This window comes from Vombatus ursinus, unplaced genomic scaffold (assembly GCF_900497805.2).
Source record: "Vombatus ursinus unplaced genomic scaffold, bare-nosed wombat genome assembly UNPS02014924.1, whole genome shotgun sequence".
Lineage (NCBI taxonomy): Eukaryota > Metazoa > Chordata > Mammalia > Diprotodontia > Vombatidae > Vombatus > Vombatus ursinus.
Window position 1 is genome coordinate 4,711,583 of NW_020954702.1, and position 26,613 is coordinate 4,738,195.

At 35.4% G+C, this 26,613-nt stretch overlaps 1 protein-coding gene across 1 annotated transcript in view; it reads left to right on the plus strand.

Moving 5' to 3' along the window:
- The window catches only part of BRWD1 (bromodomain and WD repeat domain containing 1), a 150,607-nt gene extending 124,584 nt beyond the window's left edge, over positions 1 to 26,023 (plus strand). The window contains exons 35-38 of the mRNA XM_027843632.1: positions 3,162 to 3,385; positions 19,947 to 20,075; positions 20,250 to 21,182; positions 24,299 to 26,023. Coding sequence (XP_027699433.1) covers positions 3,162 to 3,385; positions 19,947 to 20,075; positions 20,250 to 21,182; positions 24,299 to 25,455 — 2,443 coding nt within the window. The 3' untranslated portion in view covers positions 25,456 to 26,023. The remainder of the gene's footprint in view (positions 1 to 3,161; positions 3,386 to 19,946; positions 20,076 to 20,249; positions 21,183 to 24,298) is intronic.
- Positions 26,024 to 26,613: the final 590 nt, after the last annotated feature.

The window sequence follows — 26,613 nt, forward strand, 5'->3', positions numbered from 1 at the left end:
GAAAAAATAGTGTCCCGAAATCCTAGAGAAGAAAGTACCAAGGAGGAAAGAGTGATCAACAGTTTCAAAGGCTGCTGAGGTGACTGAGTGAGGATTGAAAAAAGACCATTCCATTTGCAACTAAGAGATCATTAGTAACTTTGGAGAAAGCAATTTCAGTGTAATGATAAAGTTGGAAGCCAAATTTTAAGGGGTTAAAGAGAAAGTGGAAGCACTTATTATAGATAGCTTTTTCAAGGAGTTTAGCTGTGAAGGGCAGAAGAAAAATAGGACAAATAGTTATCAGTGATGGAATGATCAAGTGATGGTTTTTTCCAGAATGGAAGAGACATGGGCTTGTTTGTAGGCAGTAGCGAATGAATCAGTAGAGGGAGAGATTGAAAATAAGTAAAAGAGTAGAGATAACAGAGTGGGCAGCTCTGTTCGAAGAGACAGGGTAGAATGAGATCACTTGAACAAGTAAAGGGGTTAACCTTGGTAAAGAGTAAGGCCACTTTATGTGAAATGGATGAAGTAGGAAAAAGTGGCAGAAGCTACCTGATTGATAGATTAGTAAGAGGGAGTTCCTAGTAAATGGCCTCAATTTTTTCTGTAAAATATGCAGCAAGGTTCTCAGCTGGGAGTGATGGCAAGAGGAACCATGAGAGGGTTGAAAACAGAGAAGAAAAGATTTGGAAGAGCCAGTGTGAAGACTGGGGTAATGAGTTGATAAAGGAGGTATAGTAGCATTGCCCAGCTACAGTGACAGTTGGTTGAAGCTGTATAACATAAATTTGTAGTGGACCTGGTGAAAAGTTGCATAATTTTCTCCACCTTCATTTCAGCAGCACAAGTACAAGAGCAAAGGCAATAATTAATGGAAGTGATTCAGCTTGTCTGGGCATACTTGGTAATGTTATAAGAAGGCTTGGGATTCAAAGGAAGACAGCGTAGAGTTGAATTGGTTCAATAAAGACGGGGATAAGAGGAGAGAATGGCTAGTGCATGGGAGGTGACCAGGGAGACAATTGAGGGGTCAAGGGATTGGAGGTCACTGTGCAGATAAAAAAGAGTAGGGTTATACAAGCCAAGGCAGAGGGAGAAGTGAAAAGCCAATAGATTATGTTTGCATAAGGGGATTTCAGAATTCTTGTACGTGGAATTGGTACATTTATGGGTGATGACAGGATCAAGGATGTAACCATCTTTGTGTGGCTGAGGTGGGATGGAAGGATGAGTAGCTTTTGAGTGGTGAGAATATTTGAGGAAGAATTGGTATGTATGTTGAAGTCCCCTAATATGAGGGCAGGAGTTGAGGAGGAGAGAAAAATTGTAAGCTTAATATTGAACTCATTGAGGAAGGAAGGGGAATGAACAAAGGGTTTTATAGACATTACGATTCAGGACTTTGATAGGGTGATACATATGAATAGAATGAACCTCAAAGGAGTAGAGGTTTTTATGAGTGGTGGAGGAAGGGGGAGAACCTGGAGGTGTCATTGGAAAAGAATATTCCAACTCCCCTGCCTTATCCTGTTAGCAGAGTAGAATGAGTGCAGGTACAACCAGTACTGGAAAGGGTGGGCAGGGAGACTGTGTGTCTCATCAGGGGAAAGCCAAGTTTTAATAAGAGCTAGTAGATGGAAGAAGTGGGAGAGGAATAGATTTAAAATGGAAGGGCTTGTTGGCTATGGAAAAAGCATTCCAGAGGGTTCAGTGGAAAGACTGGGGGGAATTATGATAAAAAACTTTTGGGATGAGAGGGTTGAGGGTCATTGGAATGAAGAATTGAATAGTAGGGAGTGCAGAATGGGATTTGGCTGATAATCTATAGGAGTTCAGAATCACTGGAATGTGAAAGGTATGACCAAGTGTGAGAATGTTCATCAGTAAGTGGAGAATACCACTCCTCTACCCTCAAAGGACAGATTTAGGAGCAGATGGAAGACCAGAAGTCAAGGGAGGGTGTGCTCATTGCACTGGAGGTTCTCTACATCTCAATTGGAAAATTGGGCTAGCTGGAGGAGGTGGAAGTTGTCTTTTGCTGGTCCAGATGGAAATGGTTGCTTTGGGACAAATGGCAGATGCCCCGCCTAACAGCCTTTCCTCAGGGGACACACTGTGCCTCGCAGGAGATGGAAAACTCAGATTAGTTTATATCTTTACTTATTTAATGTGTGACTTACCATTACTGCTGTCAAAAGTTTGCATATTTAAAAGATAAGAATTGCTAATATTACATTTTAATGTTTTATGAACATTTTAAATGCCAGTTATCTGTGTCTGATAGGGTAAGTGTGAAAAAAGAGGCTATAGTTTTTAAAAATTACTAATCAGTTTTTTTCTTCTGCAGCCAGAGATTGTGAATGAAAGAAAATCTGTGTTTCTCCTACATGTACATCCCCATTAGTTTTGGAATCAGTAAAGCAATCTCATTTTCCTGACCTCCTGTCCCAAATGAACAAACAAAACCACTTGTCTCATTCTCAGCTGACATAGTGCCAAAGAATGTAAATTGAAAAAAATAATAAACTGTCTTGCTGTTAGCTTCTGCCATCTTTACTCTGGAATCAGTCAATGCCTAGTTTCTGCCAAACTGCTTTCCAGTTTTCTGGAATCAGTGAAAACAACAGCAAGAGAAGACATCATGCATTGAGATAACATGTCTTAGATACTTGCAAGATTTGTTCATCTGAAATATTGATTTCTGGCCCTGTTTTCTTCACTACTGCTTAGTTCCCTCTGTATGCTTTGAACAATCTCAGGTTACAAAAACTTTTCTGTTAACTCCTTGTGTTCTTTTCTAATATACAAATAAGACAGTAGAAGAAACAAATTGTTTATCTCCCGCCAAGGCTCCCCATTTTAGTAGTCATCATATATGTTAACTCCTTTTAAAAAATTTTTTTTATGACTATATCTAATCATCTTTCTGTTAAAGAATTTTTTGAGTATATCATAGCCTACATTAGGACAAATTTGAATGCAAAATTAAGGATAAAGGATTAATAATTGTTCATTGTTTATATTATGAAAGTATTATTTTCTTATGATTATGGTCAAATTCAGAACCTTTCTGTCTCTAAGTCAGGAATTTGGGTAGATTTTTTCCACTTAGCTTTTAAGCCTACTGACACTTCTATATATTTATACATGATTTCTCTTTCTTCATCTTTGAACAGAAATGTGAAATGGAAACAATTGAAATCCCAGGCAAAGGTCATACCTGACTTGGAAGGTTCTCCTACTCAGTCTACCTCTAATAGTGCAGCTTGGTCTTCAAGCCAGAAGACCACAGTGAGCTTCTCTGCCAATATTACTTCTGGTGATTCATCTGATTCTGCATCATCTGAAAAAATTGGAAGGACTAGACCCATAACTTTAGCAAACTCTACAATATTAACTGGTGAGAAATGAAGACTATTTAAGGATATTGAAACCAAAATCAGTCCCATAATTTTGCCTAATATGCTTGTATTCAGTGTTAGGTGCCGTGGGGCAATTTGAAAAAAAAGAGGTATGAAACCTGGTTCTGACCCTCAGAAGGACTTTATAGTCTAATTGGGAAAATAGGCACAAAAATTAAAGAACAGTGAAGTGCTAAATTGTGTAGTACTCATCCAAATGGTCAATGTGTGCCAGGAAAGGACTTGAGTTGGGCCTTAAGGGATCAGTAGGAGGGTAGGAAGGAGTTGTTAGATGTACATATTTGAAGGGCAGCAGATTATGTATTAATTCATTTCAGTATACTCAGTATGATTCATGATATTTCATATAATCAATTTTTTAATTTAAATTTTCTTTTTATTAACAAGTATCAACATGTGAATGTTACTATGCAGAGATAAGAACAGAAAAAGAGTATTGTTTATGAAGTGTTGAAAGTCTGCTATATAATAGTTACAAAATTGCTCTATTTGTCTATGTGCCCCTCTGAACTACCTCGCATGTAATTTTTTAAATGATGCTTTATTTTCTTTCTATCATTGTCTACCAGTCCCCCAGCTACTCCTTTGGTTACATATGTGTGTCTAATAAAACAAATCCACACACTGGCCATGTCTGAAAAATCTATGTCTCATCATCTCTGATCCATCTTCTCTGTGAAGTTGGAAGCATCATCCTTCATTTTTGGGGTTATTTATTGGTCATTGCATTGAATAATAGCTTAAGTTTTTCATTAGCTATTTTTGTTTACGTTATTGTAGCTGTAAAAATTGTCTATTTGGTTCTGTTCACTCCTCTCTGTATTAATTACTAAATGTATTCCCACGTTTCTCTGAATCTGTTCCCTTTGTCATTTATTGTAGCACATATTCCAACATTCACATGCCATATTTTATTCAGCTGTTTCCCAGTTTATGAGCACCCATTTTCTTCTCAGTTCTTTACAACTACAAAAAGTGTGGCTAAAATATTTTTGTACAATGGACCCCTTCCCTTTGTCTTTAATCTGTTTTTGATGTGCACAAATTAGTAACTTTTGGGACATACCTGTAGTTCTAAATTGTTTTTCAAAATTATAGGGCTAGTTTTCAATTCACTACCATTGCATCAGTGTCTGTCTTTCCAAAATCCTCCAGATTTGTCATTCCTCTTTTGTCATCTTTGACAGTCTGAATATCAGGTTGATTCTCAGTTATATTAATATTCATTTTATTTTTTTCCTGATTTTTAATATTTGTTGGGCTTTTTTGTTTTGGTTTTTTTTTTTTTGAGTTCCAAATTCTCTCTCTCCCCCTCCCATCCCTTCCTGAGGTAGCAAGCAATTTGTTGTAAGTTATACATGTACAAGCGTGTGAAACATGTTTCCATTTAATCATGTTGTGAAAGAAAACACACACACACACAAACACCACAGAAAAAAGGAAAGTGAACAATAGTATGCTTTGATCTGCATCAGTTTTTTTGAACTCCATCAGTTCTTTCTCTGGAGGCAGATAGAATTTTTCATCATGATTTTGGGATGGTCTTAGATCATTATGTTGCTGAGAATGTCATTCCCAGTTCATCATAGGATATCGCTGTTACTGTGTACAATGTTCTTTTAGTTCTACTCATTTCACTTTGCATCAGTTCATGTAAATCTTCTCAGGTTTTTCTTAAAGCATCTTGTTCATCATTTTTCATAACACAATAATATTCCATCACAATCATATAACACAACTTGTTCAACAATTTTCCAATTCTTTGCCACTGCAGAAAGAGCTACTGTAATCTTTGTACAAATAGGTCCTTCTCCCCTTTTTTCTTTTTATCTCTGAGATACAGACCTAATAGTACTATTGCCAGATCAAAGGGTGTGCACATAGTTCTTTAGGCATAGTTCCAAATTGCCCTTTAAAATGGTTGGTTCAGGGGGGCAGCTAGATGGTGTAGTAGATAGAGCACCAGCCTTGGAGTCAGGAGGACCCGAGTTCAAATGTGATCTTAGACACTTACTAGCTGTGTGACCCTGGACAAGTCACTTAACCCCAATTGCCTAAAAATAAAAAATAAATAAAAATTAAAAATAAAATGGTTGATTGAGTTCACAACTACAGCAGCATTGCATTTATGTCCCAATTTTTCTTCATTCCCTCCAGCGTTTATCATTTTCCTTTTCTGTCATATTAGCCAGTCTAATAGGAATGAAGAGGTACCTCAGAGTTGTACTTTTCACTTCTCTAATCAAGAGTGATTGAGTATTTTTTTCATGACTATAGAAAGCTTTGATTTCTTCATCTGAAAACTACCTGTTCATATCCTTTAACCATTTATTGATTCGGGTAATGACATATCCTTAGATATTTGACTCAGTTCTATATATATGAGAGAAATGAGGCCTTTATCAGAGACATTTGCTGTTAAAAAAATTTTTTCCCAGCTTTCTGCTTTCCTTCTAATCTTGATTACATTGATTTTGTTTGTGCAAAAACTTTTTAATTTAATGTAAGAGAAACTATCCATTTTACATTTTGTAATACTCTTTCTCTTATTCTTCCTTTTTCCAAAATTCTTCCCTTTTCCAAAGATCTTAGAGGTGTACTACTTACTCCATGCTCCCCTAATTTTCTTATGATATCACTCTTTCTGTCTAAATTGTGTACCCATTTTGACCTTATCTTAATACATGATGTGAGATTCCTAGTTTCTGTCAAACTATTTTCCAGTTTTCCCAGCGATTTTTATTAGATGTTGGGTTCTTGTCCCAAAAGCTTGGGTCTTTGGATTTATCAAACACTAGATTACTATGGTCATTTACTATTGTGTCTTGTGTACCTAATCTGTTCCACTGACTCACCACTCTTATTTCTTAGCCAATACCACATTGTTTTGATGATTACCACTTTCTAATACAGTTTGAGATTTGGTATGGCTTTGTTCACATTTTGTCATTAATTCTCTTGTTATTCTTGGCATTTTGTTCTTCCATATGGATTTTGTTATTATTTTTTCCTAGCTCTATATAATTTTTTTTTGCAGTTTGATTGGTATGGCACTGCATAAGTAAATTAATTTAGGTGGAACTGTCATCTTTATTATATTGGCTCAGCCTACCCATGAGCAATTTTTTCACATTGTTTAGATCTGACTTTATTTGTGTGAAAAGTGTTTTGTAATTGTGTTCATATAGTTCCAGGGTTTGTCTTAGTTTGTCTTACCAAGTGTTTTATGTTACAGTTATGCCTAGTTATTTTAAATGGAATTTCTTTTTCTATCCCTTGCTGCTGGACTTTGAGGGTAATATATAGAAATGCTGATGATTTATTTGAGTTTATTTTATATTCTGCAACTTTGCTAAAGTTATTAAACATTTCAACTAGTTTTTTAGTTTATTCTCTCGGATCCGCTAAGCATACCATCATATCATCTGCAAAGAGTGATAGTTTTGTTTCCTCATTGTCTATTTTAACTCCTTCAATTTCTTTGTCTTGTCTTATTGCTATAGCTAACATTTCTAGTACAATATTGAATAATAGTGGTGATCATGGGCCTCCTTGTTTCACACCCTGATCATAATGGGAAGGCTTCTCACTTATCCCCATTATAGATAATGCTTGTTTATTGTTTTAGGTAGATAACTACCTATTTTAAGGAAAGCTCCATTTATTCTTATGCTTTCTAAGTGTTTTTCATAGGAATGATGTTGTATTTTCTCAAAAGCTTTTTTGGATCTGTTGAAATAATCCTGTGATTTCTGTTGGTTTTGTTATTTATATGATCACTTATGCTGATAACTTTTCCTAAATATTGAACCAGCCCTGCCATTTCTGGTATAAATCCCACCTGGTTATAGTGTATGATCTTTTGGATATATTGCTGTAATCTCATTGCTAAGATTTAAAATTGTTGCATCAATATTCAGTAGAAAAATTGGTCTATTGTTTTCTTTCTCTGTTTTCACTCCACATAGTTTTTTGTATCAGTACCAAAAAAAGGAATTTGTCCCATAAAAAAGAATTTGAAAGGATTCCTTCTTTGCCTATTTTTCCCAAATAGTTTATATAGTAATGGAATTAATTGTTCTTTGAGTATTTGGTACAGTTTGCTTATGAATCCATCTGGTACTGGAGATTTTTTCTTAGGGAGCTTATTGACAGCTTGTTCAACTTGTAATTGTTCAATTTATTTTTCTAAGATAGCGTTATTTCAGTAATTCAGTTATTTCCTCGTCTGTTAATCTGGGCAAATTGTATTGTTGTAAATATTCATCTATTTCATTTAGATTGTTGGATTTATTGGCATATAATTGGGCAAAATAGCTCCTAATAATTGCTTTAATTTACTCTTCTTGGTGGTGAATTCACCCTTTTCATTTTTCATAAAACCAGCTCCTAAGTTTATTAGTTCAGTGGTTTTCTTATTTTCAGTTTTATTAATCTTTCGTTTGATTATCAGACTTTCCTATTTGGTGTTTATTGGAGATTTTTAATTTGTTCTTTTTCAAGTTTTTTTTAGGTGCAGGCCCAGGTCATTAAACTGTTCTTTCTCTGTTTTATTGATGTAACCATTTAGACATACAAATTTTACCCTAAGTACTGCTTTGGCTGCATCCCATAAATTTGTGTATATTGTCTCTTGTTGTCTTCCTCTTCAATGAAATTATTAATTGTTTCTGTGATTTCTTTGACCCACTCATTTTTTAGGATTAAGATTATTTAGTTTCCAATTAATTTTCAATCTATGTTTCTACATCTCATTATTAAATGTAATTTTTATTGCATTATGATCTAGAAAAGATGCATTTGATATTTGTGCCTTTTTGCATTTGGTTGTGTGGTTTTTGTTGTAGGTACCACATGTCATTGAGAAATAGGTATATTCTCTTTTATTCCCATTCAGTTTTCTTCAGAGATCTATTATATCTAGTTTTTCTAAAATTCTGTTCACCTCCTTAAACTTCTTCGTCCTTTTTGTTTGTTTGTTTGTTTGTTAAATTTATCTAGTTTTGAGAGGGGAAAGTTGAGGTCCCCATTAGTATAGTTTTCTTATCTACTTCTTCCTGTAACTCACTTAACTTCTTCATTAGAAATTTGGATATGATTCCATTTGGTGCATATATGTTTAGTGTTGATACTTCATTGTCTATGGTACCTTTTAACAAGATGTAGTATCCTTGTATTTCTTTTAATTAGGTCTGTTTTTGCTTTTGCTTTGTCTGAGATCTTGATTGCTACCCCTTCTTTTTTTACTTCAGCTGTAGCACAATAAATTCTGCTCCAGTCCCTTATATAAAGGTGTGTGTTTCTGGTAAAACAGCATATTACCAGATTCTGATGTTTAATCCATTCTGCCATCTGCTTCCATTTTATGGGTGAATTCATCCCATTCTTGTATTTTCTTCCATTCTGTTTTTTCCCCTGCTTATTTATTCTTTTCCCTCTTTTTATGCTGTCCTTCCTCAGAAGTCTGTTTTGCTTCTGAGCACTACCTCTCTTCATCTACCCTCTCTTTGAAGTATCAGCCTCCTTCCCCCTTCTTTTTTTCCTACTTCCCCATAGGATAAGATAGATTTCTAAACCCCGCTTAATGTATATATTATTACTTCTTTGAGCCAGTTTTGATGAGAGTAAGGTTCAAGTGTTGGCTGTCACCCTTCTTCTTCCCCTCCACAGTGAAAGCTCTTTCATGCCTCCCTTATGTAAAATAATTTATTCCATTCTGTCTCACCCTTCCCCCTTTTCCCAGTGGATCCCCCTTCTCCACCTTTCAGTTTTTTTTATATTATCCCATCATAGTCAGTTCACACCCATGCCCTCTCTCTATGTATACTCCTTCTAACTTCTGTAATCATAATACAGTTTTTAATAGTTACAAGTGTCATCTTCCCATGTAGGAATGTAAACAGTTCAACTTTATTGAATCTCTTATGATTTCTCTTTCCTCTTTACATTTTTATGCTTCTCTTGAGTCATATATTTAAAAATCAAATTTTCTTTTTAGTTCTGTCTTTTCATCAGGAATGCTTGAAAGTCTTCTGTTTTGTTAAATGTCTATTTTCCCCCTGAAGGATTATACTCAGTTTCACTGGGTAAGTAATTCTTGGTTGTAATTCTGGTTCCTTGATACTCTGGAATATCATTTTCCAAGCCCTCTCATCCCTTAATGAAGAAACTGCTAGGTTTGTGGCTTTATAATATTTGAATTATTTCTTAAAATTTGGTTATAATATTCCTGGGAGTTTTCATTTGGGGATCTCTTTCAGGAGGTGATGAGTGGATTCTTTCAATTACTATTTTATCCTGTGATTCTAGGGTATCAGGACAATTTTCCTTGATAATTTCTTTTTTTTAAAAAAATGTATTAATTTATTTTTAGTTTTCTACATTCACTTCCACAAGATTTTGAGTTTCACATTTTCTCCCCATCTCTCCCCTCCCCTCCACCCCAAGACATCAGGCAATTTGATAATAGGCACTTTCATATTGAAACTATTTTCACATTAATCATGTTGTAAAGAAGAACCAATGGGAGAAAAAAAAAAGAGAGAGCAAATAATATGCTTCAGTCAACATTCAGACTTTTTTCTGGATGTGGACAGCATTTTCCATCATGAGTCCTTTGAAGTTGTCTTGGATCCTTGCATTGCTAAGAGATAAGTCTATCAAAGTTAGTCAGCTCATATTGTAGCTGTTACTGTGTACTGTGTTCTCCTGGTGCTGCTCACTTCACTCAGCATCAGTTCATTTAAGTCTTTCCAGGTTTTTCTGAAGTCTACTTGCTCATCATTTCTCATAACACAGCAGTATTCCATTACAGTCATATACCACAACTTGTTGAGCCATTCCCCAACTGATGGACATCCCCTCAGTTTCCAGTTCTTTGCCACCACAATAAAAGCTGCTATAAATATTTTTGTACATTTGGGTCCTTTACCCATTTGTATGATCTCTTTGGGATACAGACCTAGAAGTGCTATTGCTGGGTCAAAGGGTATGCATATTTTTATAGTCCTTTGGATATAGTTCCAAATTGCTCTCCAGAATGGGTGGGTCATTTTACAACTCCATCAACAATGCATTAGTGTTCTAATTTTCCCACATCTTCTCCAATATTTATCATTGTCCAGTTTTGTCCTGTTAGCCTATCTGATAGGTGTAATGTGGTACCTCAGAGTCATTTTGATTTGCATTTCTCTAATCAACAGTGATTTAGAACATTTTTTCATATGACTATAGATAGCTTTAGTTTCTTCCTCTGAAAACTAACAGCCTGTTCATATCCTTTGACCATTTATCAATTGGAAAATGACTTGTATTTTTATAAATTTGACTCAGTTCTCTGTATGTTTTAGAAATGAGGCCTTTGTCAGAGACACTGATTGTAAAAATTCTTTCCCAGTTTTCTGCTTCCCTCCTAATCTTGGATACATTGGCTTTGTGCAAAATCTTTTCAATTTAATATAATCAAAATTGTCCATTTTGCATTTCATAATGTTTTCTAATTCTTGTTTGGTCATAAATTCTTCCCTTCTCCATACATCTGAAAAGTAAACTGTTCCTTGCTCTTCTAGTTTGCTTATAGTATCAGTCTTTATATCTAAATCCTGTACCTATTTTGACTTTATCTTGGTATAGAGTGTAAGATGTTGGTCTATGCCCAGTTTCTGCCATGTATTTTTCCAGTTTTTCCAACAGTTTTTGTTAAATGGTGATTTCTTATCCAAAAAATTGGAGTCTTTGGATTTATCAAATAGTGGATTAGTATAGTCATTGACTGTTGTGTCTTGCATATCTAACCTATTCCACTGATCCACCACTCTTACTTCTTAGCCAGTACCAAGTAATTTTGATGATTGCTGCTTTATAATACAATTTAAGATCTGGTATAGCTAGGCCACCTTCTCTAGCATTTCTTTTAATTAATTCCCTTGATATTCTGGACCTTTTGTTCTTCTAGATGAATTTTGTTGTTATTTTTTATAGCTCAATAAAATATTTTTTGATAGTTTGATTGGTATGGCACTGAATAAGTAAATTAATTTAGGTAGAATTGTCATTTTTATTATATTAGCTTGGCCTACCCACAAGTAACATGTTTTTCCAGTAGATCTGTCTTTATTTGTGTTTTGTAATTGTGTTCATATAGTTCTTGGGTTTGTTTTGGCAGGTAGATTCCCAATATCTTACAACGTCTACAGTATTCTTTGATAATTTCTTAAAGTATGATGCCCAGTCTCTTTTTTTTAATCATGACTTTCAGATAGTTCAATAATTCTTAGATTATATTTCTTTGACCTACTTTCCAGGTCAATTGTTTTTCCAGTGAGATATTTCACATTTTTTTCTATGTATTCAGTCTTGCTTTTGGTTTATTGTTTCTTGCTGTCTTGTGGAGTCATTAGCTTCCACTTACCCAATTCTGATTTTAAATTGTTGTTTTTTTGTTGTTGTTGGTTTTTTGTTTTGGGGGTGTGTGTGTGTGTGTGTGTGTGTGTGTGGCATTTGGGGTTAAGTGACTTGCCCAGGGTCACACAGCTAGTAAGTATTATGTGTCTGAGGCCAGATTTGAATTCAGGCCCTCCTGAATCCAGGGCCGGTGCGCTATCCACTATGCCACCTAGCTGCCCCCCCAATTTTAAGTTTTAATGAGCTTTTGTACCTCCTTTTCCATTTAGCCAATTCAACTTTTTAATGAGTTGTCTTCAGTGAATTTTTGTACATCTTTTTTCCATTTATTATGCTTCCTTTGCCAAACTGTTGATTCTTTTATGATGATTTTCTTGCATCACTCATTAATTTCCCGAATTTTCCTCTGCTTCTCTTATTTGATTTTTAAAATCCTTTTTGAGGTCTTCCAGGAATTCTTTTTGGACTTGACGCGAATTCACATATCTTTTTTTTTTTTTTTTAGGCTTTGCCTGTAGCTGTTTTGACATTGTTGTCTTCTTCTGTGTCTTGATCTTCCCTGTCACCATAGTAACCTTCTGTGATCAGATTCATTTTTTGTTGTTTGCTCATTTTTCTAGCCTATTTTCATGAGAAAAATTTTAACTTTATGTTAGTCTTTGCCCTTGGGGTCAAGGGGACATTGCCCCAAGCTCCAGGTTTTTCCTGATGATGTTTTCAGTGCTACTTCTGGAGACCGATAAGTTTTCCATTCTTCCAAGGTGGTATGACCTAAGTAGATATGTGATCACTGCTTTCCTGGCCTGCGGTCTGGTCTGTGAATGATCCCAAGCATCCTTTTCTGCCCTGGAAACGTGACTTGTATCCTCGCTTCCCCATTGTCACATGTCCCAGTGTGCTAGTGCTCCTCTTCACCCCAGGACTTCAACTAAGGCCTTGGACCCATATCCCTGTGTTGGCAGTGCAACAGAGCCCTGCACCCTGTGCCAGCAAAATGTCCTGATCAATTGTCTTTCCCCCTTAACATTTCTGGGCTGAGAGCTCAAAAAGTTGCTGTTTCTGATTCAGTTGCTCCCAAAGCCTCTGCTGGCTTGGGCCAGCGTGTGGGGCTTCATTGGTGGCTGAAATCGAGTCACAGCCTGTTGCTGGCTTGCCTCAGCGTGGTCTGTGCTGGATTGTGCTCCACTCTCACCCTAGTGAGACAGACCTTTCCTGTTGACTTGTCTTGGGCCAGAAAGTTTTTGACTCTGCCCTTTTGTTGGTTTTGCTGCTGTAGCATTCATTTTGAGGTATTATTTTAAAGTTGCTTGGAGGGGAATTTGAGAGAGTTCAGGTGGGTCCCTGCTTTACTTAGTCATCTTGTCTCTGCTTGTATTTCCTCTTACTTTTAAGTGATCGAGCCATTTTTTTCATAAGGTATTGTTGATAACTTGAATTAGTTCTTTTGAAAACCATTAATATACGTTGGTCATTTATCCATTGGGAATGACTATTCTTTAATTATTTATGTCAATTCCCTGTTTATCTTGGTTATCAGTTCCTCATCAGGGAGATTGGCTGTTAAAAAAAATTTTCCAGTTAACAACCTGCAATGATTTTGTGCAAGAATTTTTCAATTTTATGTCATGACAGTCATCTTTTATACTCATCTCTGTTCTTTGTTTTACTGCAAACTGTCCCTTCTTCTGTAGTTGTTTTTATGATATGACTTTTAAAATTTAAGTAATACTCTTTTGGAACTTAATTGTAGTATATGGTATGAGATGTTTGTCTAGAACTAATTTTGTTAGGTTGTTTTCCAACTTTTTCAGCATTTTTTTGTTCATGAATAGTGAATCTTTATTCCAGGAGTTTGATGTTACTATATTTGATTGCTTTGAGATTTTATTTATCTATTCTTATCCAGTGATCTACTTGTTTTTTTTTTAATGAGTAACAAATTGCTGCTTTGTTGTATAGGTTGAGATCTGTTATTGCTAGATAATCCTTTGCAATTTGTTTCATTATTTCCTTTGAGATTCTGGACCTTTTCTTTTGAATACATTTTTATTTTTCAAGTTTTCAAAGTAAGCCTTTGGTAATGTTAGGTAATGTAATTTTAGTTCATTTTGCATGGCCCAACCATACAGTTAATATCTTATGAATTATTTGAATGAATGAAGCATTTATTAAATACTATGTTCAAAGCATTGTGCCAAGTGTTGAGGATATAAACAGAAAAGTAAGACACTTCCTTCTCTCAAGTATATCATATGCTAACTGGAGAAATAACGTGGAAAAACCTCATGCTCCTTAAGGAGGCAATGAGAAAGCAGATATTAATGTCATTTCCATTGATAGAATTTTATCAGTTTCTGATGTTGAACCATTTCATATTGCTAAGAAGTTTCTTTTCCGCGTCTTCAGTAGGTGAGGCTATAGCACCTGTAGGAACAATTGCCAGGCTACATCTCTACATAGGTTGCTTCCAAGGGTGATGGCTGTAGACACACCCTTCTACCTTCTCCACCCCACAAAAAAAAAAGAAATCTTCTTAATACATATTCATATTCAAGCAAAACAAATTCTTGTGTTGGCCATACCCAAAAATATATGTCTCATCATGCCTCTTGAACTTGGCACATGTTTTTCAGGTGGTGGGTAGCAGACTTCATCATCAGTCCTGGAATCCTGGTTAGTCATTGAGTTCTTAAGTCTTTCAGGGTTATTTGTCATTAAAACGTTGTTACAGCATAAATTATTCTTACGGTTCTGCTCACTTCCCTTTTGTATTTATTAATGGAAGTCTTCCTTGGTGTATATGAAACCATCTCTTTCATCATCTCTTAGAGCACAATAGTATATTACATTCATTTAACACAGTTTGTTCAGCCATTGCCCAGTTGATAAGCTTTGCCACTGTAGGAAGAGTGCTAGAATTATTTTTGTACACATGTATCCTTTTCCTCTTTCTTTGATCTTGTTCCAGTTTAATAAGCCTCGTAGTGATGTTATTGTTATCAAAGTGTGTGTGTACATCAGTTTAGTGAATTTTGTGGAATAATTTCAAATAGCTTTCTATAATGTCGGGACTATTTCACCATTCTACCATTAATTTAACATTCCCCATAGCCTCTCCTGACATTTATCATTTTCCCTTTTTGTCACCTTTGCCAATCTACTAGGAGTAAGGTGAAGCCTCAAGAGTTACTTTAATTTGCATTTCTCTAATTTTAATGATTGAGAGCATTTTTTTCTTATGGCTGTTAATAGCTTGGATTTCTCCTCTTGAAAAACTGACTTTATATCTTTGACGACTTATCTATTACGGAATGTTTCTTATTCATATGCATTTGAATCAATCCCTTATATTTCTTGGAAATAAAACCTTTATCAGAATTGATGCAAAGATTTTTCTTTTCCCATTAACTGCTTACCTTCTACTCTTTGATGCATTGGAATTTTTCTTGCAGCAATTTTTGAATTCTATGTGATCAAAATTGTTCACTTTATCTTTCATCTTCTCTATCACTTGTTCATCATCTCTATTTTTTTAACAAATTGTTTGGGTGATTACTTATTTGTAATATAGTTTGAGAAGTGATAGTTTGGTATCCTTTCCTGTAAATTCATTTTGGTGATAAAATTTGGTAATATTAATTTTGTAAATTAATTTTATTTATTTGAGTATGATCCAAACATAAACAAATTTTCTAGTTATTTAAGTCTATCTTTATTTCTGTAAAGATACATCTCCTTCCTCTACTCATGTAACCTGCAAAAAGCAATAATTTTATTTATTCTTTCGCTATGTTTCTTTTCTCAGTTGCTTTTTTTAGTTTGATTCCAATAACCAACAGTTCTAGAACACTACCAAATAATGATGACAGTGAACATCTTTGCTTTACTCTGGATCTTACTGGGAAAGTCTCTAGCTTTTTTCCCTTATAGATGTTAATCTTGGATTTAAATAGGTCCATATTGAAGAAAGGTCCATTCATTCCAATGTTGTTGAGGAGTTTTGAACAAATAGGTATTGAATTTTTGTCAACAGTTTTTCTAGCCCAAGGTAGACCTGACCCAGAACACAGATAAAATCAATACTAGAACAAGTTGGTATCTAGGGGGCACAGAGAATAGAGTGCTATACCTTGAGTCAGGAAGACCTAAATTCAGATCCAGCCTCAGATACTAGCTAGCTATATGAATCTGGACAGTCACTTAATGTCTGTGTCTCTCTACCTTCTCATCATAAAATGTGGACTATAAGTGTGCCTTCATCTCCTAAGGTATTTGGGAGGGTCAAATGATATCTGTAAAGTGTATTGTAAACCTTAAGGCATTCTACAAATGTTAGCTGCTATCATCATCATCATCGTCGTCATCACCTTCATCAGTCTGATCTCACTTCTCTGCTCTTCTGTCTTTACAAAGCCTAGATCCTTATGACTAACTGGGTCTTTTTTTCTTTAACAGGTTTTTATTTACGTCTTTTGTTTTTTACATCATCAGTTTATCCCATTATCCCTTCCCACACCCCTCCCAGAAAGCCTTCTTATATAAGAAATAGTATTGTTTAAACAACCAAAAGAAAGTAGAATAAAGAGGAAAACATAAGAATATGCCTGATTCATTAAAAAATTACAAAAATCTGAGCAACTTGCAGACCTTCCACATCTGCATTGGGGTGGAATGAGTGTCTTCTCATCTCTTTCAAGCCCTGCTTGTTGTTTATAATTTTGTCTCATTCACTTTGGGGGGGGGGGTGTACATAATTATTCTTTCATTTTAAATTGTTGTAATCCCTTGTACATAATGGTTTGGGGGTTTTACTTCACTCTGTATCAGTTCATGTAGAATTTTCTGTGCTTCTCAGTCCTTATCACATTGATCATTTGTTACAGCATGGTGATATTTCATTACATTCACGTACCACAATTTCTTTAGCCATTCTTCAAATGTTCAGCATCTCCTTTTTCCTAGTTTTTTGCCATCACAAAATGACACTATAAATATTCTGCTGTTTGTAGGAACTTTCTTCTTATCATTGGCCTCTATGGTATAAGCCCATCTCTCAGTCCAACAATATGGACATTTTAGTTACTTTCGCATAAGTCGTCAATTACACTAGTCATATTTGCTTAATACCAAGTTGCTTTCTAAAATGGTTATATTAATTCACGGCTCCATTAATAATACATCAGCATGCCTGTCTTCCCACAACCACTCCAACATTGACTACTGCCATCATTTGGCATCTTTGCCAATTTGATTGTGAGGTACTAATTTTAGGGTTGTTTTGATTTACATTTTTCTTATTGTTAGTGATTTGGAGCATTCTTTTATGTTGCGAATAATTCTTTGCAATTCTCCTTTTGAAGGCCTTTTTCCTGCTAACTTTACAGATAACTGTATTCTGCTTATATGTATATAGATCATGTATTTTTGCTTCTTCCAGATTATCTTTCATTTCCGTGTATTCCCAGTCAGTTTTCCTCTTTTTTATTTCTTTGATAAGACTTTCTCCTGTGGATCCTAGGCTTTTCTATTCTTCCAGTTATTTCTGCTGTATAATCTGTAAATATTTTGCTATGATTCCATGTTCTCTTGGGAATCCACAGAATTCTCTGCTTCATCAGGTGTTGATTTATTTTCCTTTATCTTGTAATACTTATAGATGCCTGAACCCTTTTCTCTGATCTAGATACCATTTTCTCCTTCTGCTAATAATAACTAACCTATTTATCTGCTTATGCTCAAGATTTTTAATTTTGCTTACTTTCTGACTCCCAATTACTGACAATTTCCCTTCAGGGCTAGATCTTAAAAGCTTTTTCACTCCCACGCCCTTCACTCCCTTTGCAAAATCATGGTTCACCAACCTAGGTCTTTGCCTAAGTGATTTTTGAGGGAACAGAACTAGCCCCAGTTTTCCTCTGTTCCTTAGTTCTCTAGCCTAGCTTTGTTGCCGCAGAGCAACAAAGGCAATAATATAGCATACAAGCTCAAGACGCAGCTCAAAGTGATCTATCCTGTAAATCTGAACCTAACCATAAGTGAAAAAAGCTAAGATGATATGGGGCAGCTAGGTGGTACAATGGTGCCACTTTCTCCTCACTGCTGTCATGTTCCTTATTGTTATAAAAGATTGGGTAAATTTTTGCCATTTAGAGTTTGATTCTCTGCTGCTGGGAATAGGGGAAAGTAGATGTTGGTGTGTAGAATTGAGTTTTGTTGCATGCAAGTGGGAGTTGTGAAGCCCTGCTGCTGCTGAGTATGGCAGGTAGTGAGAGAGCTGGTGTTGAATGAACATGTTAGGGGTTAAGAATTAGCCTTCTCTGCTGTTAGTTTGTTGAATTTTTTACTTTGTTTGGGGTCTTGGTGTCCTAGACTATAGAGACAGATGAAATTGCTTTATGTCATGCATAACTTATTTTAGAGAGGTTTGAGAAGTTGTGAGAATTGAAGAAACTACGAGACGCAGAAGTTGATCTGCTTTATTATAGTTGAATTTTATTTTGTTTGTGACTATTATCTCTCTAAATTTAACTGCCTCCTTAAACTCCCTTCTTCCTTCTCCATGTCTCCACCTATTTCTGTACCAAATTCTGTAGATGTGTTCAACCCTCCTTTGTCTATTCTGTTAAGAGTGAAATTCATCAGATGTCTGCTTCTCCCAATCTGACCTCCATGTGTATATTCTTTCCATGTCATCATTATGAGACATAAGTTTTTCCCATTGTACCTTCTTTTACTTTTTCCTCCTTTTTCCCCCTTCTGTTAAAACCAGTGAAGCAGAATAAAGCCATTCCAAAACCTTGCGTGTTTTTTTTTACTTCCTCTCTGACTATATAACAATTTAAAGGATACTTACTTCTGCTTCTCCCGTTAAGAGTAAGTGTTAATTAATGATCACCATTAACTTAAATAGATTTACCCTTCTGGGTTTCTCTTGTCACCTGTGTTTGTGTTTCAAAGATTCTAGTCAGCTTTGGTCTTTCTATTAGAAGTGCTTGAAAGCCCTCTATTCTATGAAAGATCATTTCCATTCCTGTCTCTGAAGCTGCTGTACCCTTTCTTCTGCACCCTCAGCCCCCAGCAGCATAGGATTACAATCAGTTTTGCAGCATTTTATTATTATAAGCCTTTTGGTATAGCATTCCAAGATTTCCTTTTCTTCATATTATTTATTACATAAGTTTGTGTGATCATCACTGTGGTTCCTCGGTACTTTTTCTTTCTTCTTTTTGGCCACTTGTACCTTTAATTTAATTTGGAAACTTTGGATTTTGGCAATGGCATTTTTGAGTATTTTCATTTCCTGGAGGTAACTGATTGGTTTTTCTTTTCTTCACCTTGCATTCTGCTTCTAATGTATTGGAGCAATTTTCTTTTATAATGACTTCTTTAAATGAAGCATCCAGGGTTCTACACCTCTTCCCCTTCCCCGAAGGCATGATTTTCAGGGAGCTTAATGATTCAGGAAGAACTGAGTTTAAGTCCTCCTTATGAAATGTACAGACTATGAGATGCTTGGCAAGTTGTTTGTAACCTCTCAGTGCCTCAGACAACTCCAAGACTGAGTTGCAGAACAGGTGTCAATTTGCTTTGGTTCATAGAGAGTTCCTTCTGCTACTGAAATCACATGGCTAATCCAAAAGCAACACCTGTCCTTTGACTTCGTGTGTTTCAGGGTTAGTATTTTATTAGGACTACCTGGAGTTAATGTAGTGAGAGGAGCATTGCATTTGTAGTCAGACACCCTGGGCTTGGATTCCAATTCTAGTACAGGTTGGTCCTCAAATTCCTCATCTATTTCATTTGTAAAATGAAGAGGTTGGATTTAGATGGTCCTTAGAGCTCTAAATCTATTTCTATGACAAAATTGAAATGGATGCTCGTTTACTTGTTTCACAGCGTGTGAAATTACCTGATACACCCTTCAAAATCTACAGTCTTGTGTTGTTAGGAACTTGTGATTCAATGTCTTTGAGACACATGCTACCATCAGTACTTAAGTGCATAAGCATTTATTCCTTATTATTGTGTCATTTTAAAAAAATCTTCTGTGTTGGTTTGAATCTTTTTGAGAAAAACTTGTCTCTGTTACAAAACTTATGTCAGATCTCTCAATTACTTCTTTCTCTGCTTTGTCAGCTTCCAGTAGTTCAGAGGAAAATAGAGAGAACTCTGAATCTCCTGAGCCCTTATTACGTAACGGGATCTCCAGAAGCAGAAACAGAAACTTCATTGTGACTAGAAATAGATCGTCTCAAAGGAAAAATGGTAAGATACTTGGTAACATTTTAAAGAAATGTGTATTAGGAGAACATTGAAAGCAAAGTAAAAATTTGATTGACTTAGCTTAGTATACTAACCATTAATTTGCATTTATACTTTATATTTCTAAATCAAAGTAAGATTGTTTTATTCACTTTACATTTCACACCTTTCTTTTAGGTTCTGTCTTTTTAGAAAATGGTTGTGGTAGAAAAGCTGTACGCAAAAGGGTCTACTTGAGTGATTCTGATAATTCAGTACTGACTAGTGAAACAATCAAAGACAAAGCTGGAAGTAACCGAAAAATCCCACGAAAGTGTGCTGCCGTGGCTGCTAATAAGATTAAGCTAATGAGTGACGTGGAAGAAGATTTGAGCTCAGGAAGTATTTGCTCTGCAAGCAAAATCAGCAGGAAACTGCCTCACCGAAATGCCTCTGCTGCAGCTAAAAAAAAGTTATTGTATAACTCTGAGGATGACCAAAGTTTAAAGACAGAAAGTGAAAAAGAACTAAAAAAACAAAATCAGCCAGCACCAGAGATGTGTTCTGGTGCTGCTAGGAAAAGTGTCAGTGAATCTGAAAATGGAAGTTCTGAATCTGAAAGTAATTTAATGGGGTCACAAAAGAATTGGCGTGCTAATGGTTATAAAGCCCATGCTGGAACAGGTTTTACAACAAAATTTCCCTTAATAGAATCTTCTGAGGAAGATTCAGAAGGCTATAATTCAGAGAATGGCAATAAAAGAGCTTGTCCATCAACTTCTGCTGAGAAATCTAAGGCCAGAAAGAGTTCTAAGGAGGATGCAGATTCTGAGCCAAGTGAATGGAGTGGTAAAAAATGCAAGAAAACTTGTTGGAAGGGTGCTACTGTATTTAGGAAAGCAAAAGTCCTAAGTGATTCCGAGGACTCTGATGAAGATGAAAAGAATGAAAAAGAAGCTGGAAGACATTGTAAGATAGTGAAAACATCTTTGAATTCAGGGAATTTGGAGGATAAGCCTCTTACTGTTTCCAAGTATTATTTGAAACATGAATCTGAAACAGATTTGGATTCTGACCATAGTTATGATGACAATACAGAACCAAATAAAAGGACAGCAGATATTATGAAAGGTAACTTAGCATTAACACAACTTGTGGTTTCACTGGTTCTCCCCAACTCACAATCCGTTGTTTCACTGTGTTCCTTTGCTACCTCACCCACTTAGCTATTCATTCACATCTTTCTCTCCTATGCACTGCTCTCAAGATTTCTTATACATTTTAATACTCACACACACACACAGTACTACATCCAAATCTTATTTCATCCTATATATTCAAGATACTCTACCACTAACTCTAGTGTTTTCTCTTCTGTACTTAACATAGAAGAGATTATTTTTGCCAGTAATAGGTTTCTGGTGCAATAGTTTCTAGTAAGGATTTAGAGAAGCTTGAAAGTATAAGTGTTATTATGTGAACCAGAGTTGTGTAGCTTACAGCAGAAAATAGAGCTGTTTGGAAGAGAGATTTGAATATGATGAGAGGATTGGTATAATTGTGGTTTCTGTTGTGCATCCACACTGTCTGAGTTCATTACAAATTGAGGTTGTCCAATCTTAATGATGTACAGCTGCAAGACAATACTTTTACTTCTCCCTAATCAAATCTCTAGCACTCCCCACAATAGCTGTTCCAAATCTTTTCTACTGAAACCTCCCCTATCTTCCCCTCCCTCCACCTTGCCTCGTATTTCACTGAGAAAATGAAAGCCATCTGGCACAACCTTCAACTTCTGCCCTATTTTACATCTCAAAACCTTAACATCATCCTCCATTTTCTTCAGTCTCTGATTAAAATATAACCCCCATTTGCTTCACCCCTTACTATATACTCCAGAAGATTTTCTCCTTTCCCATTCTTCTCCCCTATTTCCTTTCCCCTTTTCCGATGCTCTTTTTCCTTCCCCCTTTCTCCCTCTTCATCCCCTCTTCCTTCCTGTCTGTCCATGGATTCAGTTATATTTATGCAGATAACGCCTAGATCCAGTCTCTAGCCCTAGTTTCTCTCCAGCCCAGAGTTACCAACTATTACTGGACATTTCAGATTGGATGACTTGTCAGAATCTCAAATTCAGGACTTCCAAAGCAAAACTGATTATCTCTCCCACCACTCTTTTTCTATATTTTGGGCATCACCATCCAATCACCTCAATTTTCAAACTTAAATTCATCCCTAACTCCTTTGCTTCTTGCATAAAATCAGTTGCCAAGTCTTGTTAATGCTGCCTGCACAGTTTCTTTCTTCTCCATCCCTTTCTCTAATCCACACTCTCCATTTGCTGTTCCTCCCTCAAGTCTCTTTTCTCTCTGGTCCGTCTTCCACACAGTTACTAGTGATATTCCTAAAGCACAAGTCTGATTATTTCACTCTCATGTTGAGTAAACTCCTGTGGCTCCTGCAGGGTAGAAAAAGAGATGTGGTAAAGTTGAATCAACTAGACTTGACAAATTGTGTGTGTGTGTGTGTGTATGTGTATGCATGCATGCATGTATATGCATGTGTGTGTATGTGTGTATGTATACATTACATATATATAAAGTAGAGTTAAATACAAAATTTTCTTTAGGGTGTTTAAACAACTTGGCTGCAACCTACCTTTCCCTTCTCATTTTCCATTAATACATTCTATGTTCCAGCCAGCTAGCTACCTTTTGTCCTTATCTATGACAAACCGCTTATCTGGGGTTTTCTTGGCAAAGATACTGGAGTGGTTTGCCATTTCCTTCTCCAGCTCAGTTTATAAATGAAGAAACTAAGGCAAACAAAGTGAAGTGACTTGCCCAGGTTCACACAGCTGGGATGTGTTTGAGGTCATATTCAAACTCAGGAAGATGAGTATTCCTGACTCCAGGCCCCATATTCTATCTGTTGTGCCACCTAGCTACCCTTATGTTTATATACACTATCCCTTATACCTGTAGTGTACTCTCTTGTGCTCCCACCTCTTAACCTTTTTTGTATCCTGGACACCTTTGGCAATTTGGTAAAGCCTATGGACCCTTTTTCAGAATAATATTTTAAAATGCATAATATAACAAAGCCAATATATTGAAATATTACATAGACACACACACACACACATTTTAAACAGTCTTGGACCACTCACTGTTTAAGAACTCCTAGAACAGCAGTTCTCAGACTTTTTGATCTCTGAACCTCTTTATTTACACTCTTAAGAATTGATGAGGAGCCCAGGAGCTTTTGTTTATGTGGGTTGCATCTATTGATATTTATTATGTTAAGTTTTAACTTGTTTTTATAAATATTTTTATGTAAATATTTGTCATAGCATAAAACTGGTAAGTTTTAAAAATATTAATTCATTTAAAATAATAATCATCTATTCATATAAATAACATTTTTATGAAAAATAACTTTTTCCAAAACAATTTAGTAAGGAATATAGCATTGTTTTTGCAAATCTCTGCCTGGTTTAATAGAAGATAACTGGATTCTTTTATCTGCTTCTGAGTTCATTCTGTTATGACATGTTATTTTGGTTGAAATAGATGAAGAAAATTCAGCATCACACATATGTATAGTTGTAGTTGGAAATGGGAGGAATATTTTAAAAGACAGATCATATATTATTATGAAAGTACATTTGACCTTGCAGACACCCCTTCCTCTTCTTCCCCCCTGCCCAAGGATCTCAGGGATTCCCAAGGCAAAGTGCACTTTGAGAAGCACTGCTTAGAATACGTAATTCCATTTAAATTTTAGCTCAAGTGCCACTTTCCATGTACTAATGCCTAACTACCCCTTTTACCCTGTATTTACTTTGTAAATACTTATGTGTCCATGTTGTCTTCCCCAACAGAGTATTTTTTTTTTGAGGGCAGGGCCTGTTTTTGTCTTTGTTTTCCCAGCCTCTACCACAGTGCTTGGCATGTAGTAAGTGCTTAATAAATGCTTGTTGGTCTATTGGCTGGTAAATTGACCCAGTCAGTGATGAGTATGGGTCACATTAAAGTTAACTAAATAATAGAGTATATCATATTAGGTAGAAAGGTGCTATATAAATTTTTAAGATTGTAGTTTGGCAGAATTTTTTATCTAAAATACCAAAAAGACCTTGAGTAATAGTCTAATAGGAATTTGATGCTATTCTTTTCAGCTTTCTACTAATAGAAATAATAATTTATTTTACTGTTAAAAATTAAAGAACTTTTTTCCGCCCTCAGATTCTGTATCCCAAGAAAATGGACACAATGGAAAAGCTTCTAAGAAAAGGATATGCTCCAGTGACTCAGACAGCAATTCTTCAGAAGTAGTTAAATCATTAAAAGGCAAAATTGGTTTCCGAAGGATTCCACGGAGAAGTGCTACAATGGCTGCCAATAAAATAAGGTTAATGAGTGATGAAGAAGATTTTAATTCAGAAAATGTGTGCACTAGAAGCAATGGGTATAGGAAAAAGACCCTTAATTGTGCTTCTACTAAACCTGAGAATGCATTGTATGGTTCTGAGGGAGATACAAGTTTAAAGAGTGAAACAGTGTTGAATGAACAAAGTACCTCTGAAGATCAACTACTTGATACTGGTTCTGATAGTAGTAGGAAAAATGTTAGTGAGTCTATAAATGGAGACTTAGACTCAGAAAGTAATCAGAAATGGCGTAGCAATTGTCTCAAATCTACTAGTGCTGCATCTCATACAACAAAAAATCCCCCAATTGAATCTTCAAATGAAGATTCAAAAAGCCATAATCCAGAAGATAAGAAGAGGAAAATTCCTTTCCAGTCAACTTTGGTACAGAGGTCTACTTCAGATAATAGTGTTGAAGATGAAATGAGTTCTGGGGTAGGAAAATGGACAGGTAGAAGAACCAGACGGAAAACTCGTCAAAAGATTCCTTTCAGAAAGGCTGAAGTTCATCATGAGCAAGTCACAACAGAGTCTGAAAAGGGGAGGAAGAGAAAATGTTCTGAATCAAAAATTTTGGAAGGTTCTGAAATAGCAGCTAGTTCAAAGACTAATCCCAAATGTGATTCAAATCTGGAAACAGAAACTGATTCAGATACTGCCTATAGCGATAATATAAAAACAAAAAAGAGAAAAAGGAATAGAAAAGCAAATGTTGTTAGAAGAGGTGGTAATACTTTTAAAGGTAATGTATCTAAACCAATGAGATTACCAAGAAAAAGCAAACGACCAAGGTTAAGGTTGGATGATAACGACTGGGAGGATTTGGACTACGCAAAAACTAAAAAAGCTCCACGACGTTCAAAAATAAGAACAAGAAATCAGGGTAGAAGAACTGTAAGATATAATTATGGGGATGATGATAGAGTTTTAGATGTAGAAAATGTTTTTGATACAGGTGATTGCACCTTATGACCTTGAGGGAAAACCAGTTCATTTTTTAGAGGAATTGAGCTGGAATTTGTGGTGAATATTGGCTGTTCCAGTGATTTTTTTTTGTTCTATAATTCAGGGAATATATTTATATTTTTCTATGAAAAAGTTATGAATGTGACTAAATCATGACTGTCCTTTTCCTTATTTTTCCTTGACCTTGCTTAGGTAGCAGCATTTAGCACAGGTGCCAAAATAAGCTTCATTTTGGGGCAGCTCTCAATTTTGACTCTATGTGACTACATATAGCAAGAGTTTAAAATCTGTTTTATGTCTATAAACACTAGACATCTGGGTAGTATTAAATGGTTGATCATTATTTTCACAGTACCAAGTTAATACTTTTCATAGTTACTACTTTATTAAATTCTTTAGCAAGTCATAGTTTCTGTTCTCCTTTATGTAATATAATTTCATGTGAAGGTTTACAAATAACTCATAACAAGAGCATACTGACATTAAGATCATGGGAAGAGGAACTATTTACTAGGTAGACAGATACTTAAACATTTTGTTTTGGTTCCCATTAAAAACTTTTATTGCCACCACAGTTCAATACAGATTATCAGTTCCATTAATTTTAGTTGCTTCCATTTTCCTTTTTAAACGGTGTTGGGGTTTTGTGTGTGTGTGTGTGTGTGTGTGTACATATATGTATATACATATATATATATATGTATGTATACACACACACACACACACACACACACATATATATTTTTTCTCATTTCTTTGCCGTAAACTTGAACTTAGAAACTACTGGTAAATTGTTTTATCCAGTCTTTTTTGTTTAAATGTTGAACATGTTTCTTTAAAAAAAAAAAATTCAAAATAAGGTCAGAGCCATAGCCTTTATTTTGTCATTTTCTTTAACATCTGCACTAAATGTATAAATGCTGTAAAGCTTGCTTCTCAGCCACCTGAAATCTTTCTTTTTTTAACATTAATATATTTAACCAAAGTGAATTAGTATCCTTAATTACTTCATCCTCTGAAATGAAAGAATGTGCCTTTGGTTTAAGAAAATCATTCTTCACTAGTCATCCTTGTTATTTCAATCTGGTTGAAAAAACATTTTATCCCACTTCACTCTACTACTTTGATGGTTTTCCCATCAGTATTAAAATTATAATTTTGGCT